General features: G+C 48.4%; 1 protein-coding gene and 1 pseudogene across 2 annotated transcripts; both read left to right on the forward strand.

Annotated features, from left to right (window-relative positions):
* Positions 1–1,112: 1,112 nt before the first annotated feature.
* On the forward strand, positions 1,113–7,385 carry MAD2L1BP (MAD2L1 binding protein). Its single transcript, XM_084755174.1, has 3 exons — positions 1,113–1,299; positions 1,695–1,960; positions 6,458–7,385. The coding sequence occupies exons 1-3, from the start codon at positions 1,245–1,247 to the stop codon at positions 6,968–6,970; spliced, it is 834 nt and encodes a 277-aa protein (XP_084611300.1). The 5' UTR covers positions 1,113–1,244; the 3' UTR covers positions 6,971–7,385.
* On the forward strand, positions 3,826–4,965 carry LOC311580722 (small ribosomal subunit protein uS5-like; annotated as a pseudogene). Its single transcript has 3 exons — positions 3,826–3,879; positions 3,936–4,605; positions 4,931–4,965. The product of its transcript is annotated as a small ribosomal subunit protein uS5-like (transcript).
* Positions 7,386–9,710: the final 2,325 nt, after the last annotated feature.

The raw sequence follows: 9,710 nt of genomic DNA on the forward strand, positions 1-9,710 counted from the left end.
ACACATAATGGTTTTGTTATAGAAACAAAGACTTTTAGTATTTTCCTATTTTGGTGTATGTGTCTATAAATATCAAATCAGTATAAATCAAACCCAGGGCTCATGTACTCTGCAAGCTGCACTGTGTCTCCGGGCATATCACCAGCCAAGTTTAACTTCTTTGATTTATTATCTTCAAATCTTTGATTTGTAAAGACTTTTTTTTTTTTTGAGACAGGGTTTCTCTGTGTAGCACTGGCTGTCCTGTAACTTGCTCTGTAGACCAGGCTAGCCTCAAACTCAAGAGTGTTGAGTTCTCAGTGTTAGAATTAAAGGGCGTGCACCACTACCACCACTACCCAGCACATGGGAGGCAGAGGCAGGCAGAACTCTGAGTTCTAGGTCAGCCACAACCACAAATTGTCTCAAAGAAAATTTTTAGTTCTAGCCTCTTCCACCAAGTACTGGATTACTGTAGTTACCACCACTAGTTGATAATCCTGCCTCTCATCTTCTTGTAATTTGATTTCTATACTGTAAAGTATATGTAAAGGTTATGCTTACAAAATGTAAAATAAAATGATTGTTTTTGGTTTGGTTTGGTTTTCGGTCTTTTGAGACAGGGTTTCTCTATGTAGCCCTGGCTATCCTGGAACTCATCTGTAGCCCAGGCTGGCCAGGATCTGAAGAGATCAGCCTGCCTCTGCCTCCTGAGCGCTGAGTGAGCCACCATCAGTCTGCTAAAAAAACTAGTCCTTGAGAGGAGAATGTTGTCTCTCAAAATCTCACTACGGTCATCTTGTTATCTCACTAACTTCACAGTCACAGAACACACATTCTGGGGACCACCCTTTCCGTGACCTAACCTTGCCCCAACCTGCTCTGGGTCATGTGGCCAGATCAGACAATGCGCCCCTTGAGAACAGGGCCGGAAATCGGCTTGACTGTGGCTGAATCTCCAGCACCTAGGACAGGGCCCGGCATGAAGTAGGCGCCGCCGGGCCAGTGAGGTGGAGGAGCGAGTGGGCGAGCCCTTAGGAAGGCAGGCCCAGCCCCAGAGTACGCCTGCCTGGGTCGCGTAAGTGGGAAGAGCCCAGCGATCCCTTGCCTGGGTGTGGCTCAACTCGTCAGAGTCCAACCTCCATCGCTGGGCGGCTGCGCTGAGTCCCTTCCGGCTGCTAGGAGCCGGAAGTGGAGCTTAAGCTTCCCATGATGCTCGGCGCGGCGTCTGTTTTAACCGCAGGACGACTAAGCTTTCTGTCGCGATGGCTGCTTCCTGGCCTGAGATTCTGTCGGAGATGGCCCCTGCTGATGCCCCCAGTAAGGAGTGGGATCCATAAACTTGGGGTCCGTTTCTTCCCTGCTGCTAACTCCCCAGATGTAGCGGCTGGCGTTTCCGCCGTCCTTCCTCCCTGTCCCCCTTGGTTCCCAGTGTCCCAGTCCGCGCTGTCTCTGCTGGTCGGTCCACTCCCTCGCCCTGGGTGGAGTTGTTTTTCCTGTCGTGTCCCTTTGGGTATGCTGGCCCCCACTTGACACTTAATAGCGAAACCTTAGCCTCTGCCGAAAGCCCCCTCCTACCCCGCTGTCATTTAAATCGCCCCGCCCCAAGCCGGAACTAAGTCTCCTAGGGTTGTCTGCTGACGTTCCCCCTAAACGAGAAGACTGACGCTGAATTTGATCCCCTCCCTCCTTTTACCCTTTCCTCCACGGACTAGATTTAGACTGGTATGAGAAGTCGGAAGAAACTCGTGGACCCCAGGTAGATATCGAGCCGGTCATCACGTCAGCCCAGGAACCTTCCAATCCTTCGGAGTCCTTTTGCCCAAGAGGCTTGGTGCCGGTGGTGTTTCCTGGGCCCGTGAGCCAGGAAGGCTGCTGCCAGTTTACTTGTGAACTTCTAAAGCATGTCATGTACCAACGCCAACAGCTTCCTCTGCCCTACGAGCAGCTGAAGCACTTCTACCGGAAGGCTTCTCCCCAGGTATGCGCAGACACCGGAGAAAATTGGTGGGAAGACTTTGTGGCTCTTAGAGGAAGGGCAAGTAGAAAAGCCAATTCCTTAGCTTCCGTGAAAGTCTAGGCCTTTTGCAAAGGACGCTTTGCCTCGTTTTCTCCCCTCTTGTGGCTCTCTTGTTCTTTTTCTCTCTTGTTCTTTTTCTGATACTCTTCCTATTATGTGTTGTATGAAGACATCATGATTTTGGTCTTTTTTTTAAAAAAAGATTTATTTCTTTATTATGTATAGTGTTCTGCCTGCATGTGCACCTGCAGGCCAGAAGAGGGCATCAGATCACATTATAGATGGTTGGGAACCACCATGTGGTTGTGGGAATTGAATCAGGACCCTTTGGAAGAGCAGCCAGTGCTCTTAACTACTGAGCCATCTCTCCAGCCCTTTTTCCTTTTTTTTTGAAACAGGATTTCATTATGCACTTTAGGCTGGTCTCAGATCTGCCTACCTCAGTTTCCCCACGCTTGACTCTCCCCACGTTTTCACCTGTTTCTTGTTTGTGTGTGTGTGTGTGTTTAACAGGGTTTCTCTGTGTAGCCTTGACTGTCCTGGACTCGCTTTGTAGACCAGGCTGGCCTTGAACTCACAGCGATCCGCCTGCGTCTGCCTCCCCCCCCCAGCCCCCCTTGTTTTGTTTTAATGTATTTTCTTGGGAAACTTTGTAGACTTCAGATTCTAATTAAACCCCCCCACTCCTCCTCCTTTTTCTTTCTTCTACCCCCTCCACACAGGGTTTCTCTGTGTAGCCTTGATTGTCCTGGAACTTACTCTGTACCAGGTTGGCCCTGAATTCAGAGATCTGCCTGTGTCTGCCTCCTGAGTGCCTGAGCCATCTCATGGTCCGAGTGGGTTGTGAATTTCAGTCTTCCTCCCACTTCAACTTGGTCCTAGGACCATGATGTTCTCTTACTTTGTTTGTTTGTTTTTTGAGACAGGGTTTCTCAGTGTACCCTTGGCTGTCCTGAAACTCACTTTGTTTCAGACAGGCTGGCCTTGAACTCAGAGGTCTGGCTCCTTTGCCTTGCAGGCATGCACCGCCACTGCCTGATCTCTTATTTATTTCTTTTAAGGGTCCCTCCCATTCCCCTTCTTGCTCCTTGAAGTGTTTTCCAGAATCTCTTTTTGTTTCTTTTGGCTTTTGCTGTTTGCTGTTGGGATTTTTTATTCTGTCTGGTGACTATTTCAGCATAAACCACTTTCTGATGCCAGAGCCTTATGAGGGAATCATACAGGAGGGCCAGATTGATGCCCAATGCCATCAGTCAGGAGAGAGAAATGAAGACTCTTGAGTTAGAGGCTAGTCTTGTCTTCATAGGTAGTTCCGAGACAGCTGGGGTACATAGGAAAACCCTGTCTGAAAAGCAAACAACAACAACAACAACAAAACCCTACAAGTTCTTCCTGAGCTGTGTGTGGTGGCACAGGCCTTTAATCCTAGCATTCAGCAGGCAGAGGCTGGTGGATCTCTGTTCGAGGCCAGCCTGGTCTACAAAAGTAAATCCAGGACAGCCAAGGCTACATAGAGAAACCCTAGCTAGAAAAACTAAAAACCTAAAAAAAGAACAGAAAAAGAAGGAGAAAAAAGAAAGAAAGAAAGAAAGAAAGAAAGAAAGAAAAAAGCACTGGCTGCTCGCTGCTCTTCCAGAGAACCAGAGTTCAATTCCTAGCACCTACATGGCAGCTCACAACTGTTTGTAACTCCCGGTCCAGCAGATCTGACACCCTCATACAGATATGCATGCAGACAAAACACCAGTGCACACCAAATAAAAATATAGGAATAAATAAATCACTTTTTAAAAGAAAAAGAAGCTTCTTCCTTGTGAAAACAGCAAATGGCGGATACAGCGGGAGGACCCCGGGGCCCAGGATTAGGAAGACTCGTAGAGGTAAAGCCAAAGACCAGGAGTGGATTCCTGTCACCAAGCTGGGCTGTCTGGTTAAGGACATGAAGATCAAGTGAGGAGATCTATCTGTTCTCCCTGCCCATTAAGGAATCTGAGATTATTGACTTTTTCCTGGGCGCATCCCTAAAGGATGAGGTTCTCAAGATCATGCCAGTGCAGAAGCAGACACGGGCTGGCCAGGGGACCAGGTTCAAGGCTTTTGTCGCTATTGGGGACTACAATGGTCACGTTGGTCTTGGTGTTAAGTACTCCAAGGAAGTAGCCACTGCCATCCGAGGGGCCATCATCTTGGCCAAGCTTTCCATGCAGAGAGGCTACTGGGGGAACAAGATTGGCAAGCCACACACTGTTGCATGCAAGGTGACAGGCTGCTGTGGCTCTGTTTTGGTGTGTCTCATCCCTGTCCCCAGAGGCACTGGCATTGTCTCTGCTCCTGTGCCCAAGAAGCTACTGATGATGGCCGGTATTGATGACTACTACACATCAGCCAGGGGCTGTACTGCCACCCTGGGCAACTTTGCCAAGGCCACTTTTGATGCCATTTCCAAGACCTACAGCTACCTGACACCTGATCTCTGGAAAGAAACTGTGTTCACCAAGTCTCCTTATCAGGAATTCACTTATCATCTTGTGAAAACCCACACCAGAGTGTCTGTTCAGAGGACCTAGGCTCCATCTGTGGCTACCGCATAAGAGTTTTTTTTTTTTGTTTTTTTATTTTTATTTTTTTAAAGATTTATTTATTTATTATGTATACAATGCACATCAGATCACATTATAGATTGTTGTGAGCCACTATGTGGTTGCTGGGAATTGAACTCATGACCTCTGGAAGAGCAGTCAGTGCTCTTAACCGCTGAGCCATCTCTCCAGCCCCCCCCCCCCATAAGAGTTTTTACAAGAAAAATAAAGTAAATTAATTCTGTTTAAAAAAAAAAAGAAAGAAAAAGAAAAGTTCTCCCTGGAGGATCTCCTCACACGGGTTCAGTGCCTCCCCTGCCTCCTGCGGTGCCTGTACTGTCATCCTGTCTAGGGATCTGCAGTGTGGACTTGGTGTCCCTGTTCTAGCAGGTGCTAATCACCTCTCAGCTCATAATGCCCACCTCCATCCCACCCCCACCCCCCCACCCCCCCCCCCCGCTCCCACATGCACTTTGGTGTTGCTGGGACCATCTGTTCTTTGGAAGCTTCCTCACCGTTTGGCCAGGTTGTATATTATTCAGTTCTTTCTCTACAGGGAGTTCTTTTTAACTTACTCTTTTTCTCCATCCCTTACTGACTTTCTGTTACTCAGTATTTTTTGGGGAAGCATGTATTAAAAACTGGGCGTGGTGGTGGCAGCGCATACCTTTAATCCCAGCACTCGGGAAGCAGAGGCAGGTGGATCACTATGATGTTGAGCCAGCCTGGTCTACAAAGTGAGTCCAGGACAGCCAAGGCTACACAGAAACCCCAAACCCAAAAAACCCAACAACAAAAGGCTGTATGTGTGTTCATGTTTGTGTATGTGCTACCCTCCATCCCATTGCCTGGGGACAGTCTCACTGAACCAGAAACACAACATTTAGGCTGCCTGATCAGCAAGCTCTCTGGATTTGCTTGTCTCTGCCACGTAATGCTGGATGTGGCTTTTTTATCTGGGTGATGGGGATTTGAACTCAGGTCTTTGTGCTTGCAGAGCAGGTGTTTTTACTGACCCATCTCTCCAGACTCAGCCACCATGCGTTCTGGTTGCTGTGTTCAGCTCATTAAACCAAATAATCCTCAGTCCTCTTTTTGCTTTGTTTTCTGGTTTCCCCCCAGCTAAACCTCACTCCTTTACACTCCCTGTACGACAGAAAATGGCACCAAGTCTTTTACTGCTTTTTTTTTTCTGTTGTTTATTTTCTGAGACAGGGTCTCTCTGTCCTAGACTCGCTTTGTAAACCAGGCTGGGCTTCAACTCACAGCGACCTGCCTGCCTCTGCCTCCTGAGTGCTGGGGTTACAGGCGTGTGACACTATGCTTGTTGTGTTTTTCCTGTTGTGTGTATGTGTGAATGGGTGCGTGTGTCACAGCCACTATGCTTGTTGTGTTTTTCCTGTTGTGTGTATGTGTGAATGGGTGCGTGTGTCACAGCCACTGTGCTTGTTGTTTTTTTCCTGTTGTGTGTACGTGTGAATGGGTGCGTGTGTCACAGCCACTGTCCTTGTTGTGTTTTTCCTGTTGTGTGTACGTGTGAATGGGTGGGTGTGTCACAGCGTGCAGGTAAAGGTCAAAGGATAGTTTCGTGGAGCCATTCATTCTTTCCTGTCTTTACTTGGGTTCTGGGGATCAAACTCAGGTTTCCAGGCTTCTGCAGCAAACCCCTTTCCTTCTGAGCCATCTCACTGCCCTCCGACTATTTTCATTGCCTGTGTTTAGGTGCCCTCCTGCTTGTAGTACCAGTCTTTTCTTTCTGAAAAAAACCCAGTATGTCAGTTTATCTACATAACCCCATGGGGGTTCCTCCAAAGGGCACTCACCTCATCCCGCCCACCACTGTATTCTTTTCTCCCCTCGTGTTGCTTTGTCTTGACAGGCAGAGGACACAGCAAGGAAGAAACCTCGGGTCACTTCTGAGATGAGCAGCAGGAAGTGTCAGCAGGCTCTGGCAGAACTAGACAGTGTCCTCAGTCACCTGGAAGACTTCTTTGCCCGAACACCAGTACCACGAGTGTTGATCTTGCTTGGAGGCAATGCCCTCAGCCCTAAGGAATTCTACGAACTCGACTTGTCCAGGCTGGCCCCCTTCAGTGTGGACCAGAGTCTGAACACAGCCTCTTGTTTGCGGCGTCTCTTCCGAGCTATCTTCCTGGCCGATGCCTTTAGTGAGCTGCAGGCTCCTCCCCTCATGGGTACTATTGTCATGGTACAGGGGCACCGAGACTGTGGAGAAGATTGGTTTCGACCCAAGCTCAACTACCGAGTGCCCAGCCGGGGCCACAAATTCACTGTGACGCTGTCCTGTGGCAGACCTTCCATCCCAACCATGGCTTCAGAGGATTACATCTGGTTCCAGGCACCAGTGACACTTAAAGGCTTCCATGAATAACTGAATAAGGGTGCTGGCTGAATTCTCTCCCCCTGTGGTTCCACCCACCACCCATCTCTTGTTTGGGACTGAAGCTGCTTTCTGGTGAGGGAGGAGGCTGTGTCCTGGCTGTGTGCCTCTCCTCCCCAGACTTCCTGGTGACTGATGGTGCAAGGCTGTGACTGGGATAATCATCTGATAATCATCGAGCAAAGTCCCTGAATCAATGATTGACTCCCAAAAGCCCCTGGACTAGGTGGTTCTGTTTGTGATTGGAAAGCAAAGATGGGTCGTAGACTCATGGAGGAGGCCCTTCTCTGCCCTGTGCTATGACTTTTCAGAACTATTACCAGGGTTATAATATGGGTGTAACTCATGAATTTACATATGAGGTGAATAGAGTTGTATTAAATTTTCCTAAGACTTTTGACTTAGACAGACGTTTTGGCCTTGAGGCTTGAGGGTTGGTTTCTTGTTTTGCAATTTTGTTTTGGGGAAAGTGTGAGGAATAGGAGAGGATGGTCTTGACCAGGGATCCTGGGCACGAGCAGCCATGCCTGGTTTACTTGGCGCTGGGGTTGGAATCCAGGGTCTCATTCATGGTAGGCAGGCACTGTGTCAGCGGAGTTACAGTCCAGGCACTGAAGGTGTATCCCAGGCTAGCCTCAGGCTTGTGCTCTTCACTGTCTTCAGGATTTGCTTGCTGGTGCTCATCTCTGTGACCAGCACATGTTTGTTTTAACCTGGGCCTGTTCTATTTCAAGAATTCCATGATTTTTGCTCATGACTTTTTCCTCTTTATTACTTCCAGTCTGTGACGTTTAAGTGACTTGGACAAGGTTCTAGAAGTGGGTTGATACCAACTAGGACTGGACTCTCTCATCAGTTAACTTCTAACCAACATTCTTTCTTGCCCCGTACGGGGGTCTTTGATCCTTAAATTCTGTATGCTCAAAGCAGGGGTCACTTCCACAGAAGTCAAGATCCAGGTAAGGAGCTTGGCTCGGCAGGCTATTCACTGTGAGAGCCCAAGGACAGTCTGTTCTGTGGTAGACTATAAGTGGATGTGCTGCAGGAATGTGGGGAGGACTTCCTGCTCCTGTTCCCCCCCTCATTCCCCCCTTCCCCCCCCCCCAAGATGATTCTAGTTCAGAAAGCAGGAGCCACAGGCCTATTCCAAAAAAGTGGTGGTCAGTCAGGACTGAAGGAAGTTTTCAGGCTTCCTGCAGTCGCCTGCTGACTGGTTTAGCACTGCCGTCGCTTGGCACCATAAGCCTGTGGGACGTGGGATCAGGCTCCCCACTCCTTCTAGAGCTTTTGTCCGGCCTGTCTCCACTGCTTGATGGCTCCTGCCAATGCTCTTGTCAAAAAACAGCTCTCCTCTCATTCCTGGCAGCAAGTAGGACAGAATGTCACCTTGATGGTTGAAACATAGTAACACATATACTAGGTTTTATATTTGTATCTTAAAAACAAAGAACCTGCCTTTGAGACAGTTTTGTGTTACTTGAACTTGTTATGTAGCAAAGAATGACCTTGAACTCCTGATCTCCCTGCCTCTGCTGGATTAAGGGCTACCAGGCCAAGTCTTTTTGTTTTTCCAGACACGGTTTCTCTGTGTAGCCTTGGCTGTCCTGAACTTGCTTTGTAGACCAAGGTGGCCTCGAACTCACAGAGACCCACCTGTCTCTGCCTCCCAAGTGCTGGGATTAAAGATGTGTGCCACCACCACCCATTTTAGATACACAGAGAAACCCTATCTGTAAAAAACAAAACAAAATAAAAAAACCCTTATACACAAGGCTGGGTGGGGTGGTGCCCGCCTTTAATCCCAGCATTTGGGAGGCAAAGTCAGGCAGATCTCTGAGTTCAAGGCCAGCCTGAATCACAGGAAGTTCCAGGACAGCCGGGGCTATATAAAAAAACTTTGTCTCGAAAAAGGAAAAAGGCACACACATTATTTACTGCTAACTTATCTGTATATGTTACTACCCCATTTTATTTATTTATTTATTTTGGTTTTTTTGAAACAGGGTTTCTCTGTGTAGCCTTGGCTGTCCTGGACTCCCTTTGTAGACCAGGCTGGCCTCGAACTCACAGCGATCCGCCTGCCTCTGCCTCCCGAGTGCTGGGATTAAAGGCGTGTGCCACCATGCCTGGCCTACTACCCCATTTTAAAGATGAGGCTTGGGCAAGTTAGTTTGCTTGTTAGTGATTCTCAGCTTACGGACGGATTTCAACCCCTCTGCGAGTTTCCCAGGGGTTGCCTAGACCATTGGAAAGACACAGATATTTACAGTATGATTTATCACTAGAAAAGTTACAGTTATATGAAGTAGCAATGAAGATAACGTTAAGGGAACCCCCAGGTCACCACAGTGAGGCTCTGTATTAAAGGGCTGCAGGGGTTGAGAACCACTGGCCTAAGTGGTGAAATGTGAATTCCAAGCCTGTTCACCTGCCTGCAGAGGCCACTGTCCTCTGTGGGGTAACATCAGTGGGATTTCTCTCTGGAATAGCCAGGGCTTGCTCCTGTGCTAAATGGGCAGTTACGAAGCTTCGAGAGCCCCCCTTCTTCAGATTCTGGTAACTGATGTGGAACCCATCACTAATAGAGCAAACCCAGGATCAGTGAAACCCAGGTGCTTGGGCTGTGTTCGGGGCTGAGCTCACCTGAAGTCTCCTCTCAGCCAGACTGCTGGTTGTTTTGGGTCTGATAGCACTTTACAGAAGAGTTGGGTCATAGTGTCAAAGCAGGGCA

The sequence above is a fragment of the Acomys minous genome (genome assembly GCF_964271855.1).
Source record: "Acomys minous genome assembly, chromosome: 13".
NCBI classification, from domain to species: domain Eukaryota; kingdom Metazoa; phylum Chordata; class Mammalia; order Rodentia; family Muridae; genus Acomys; species Acomys minous.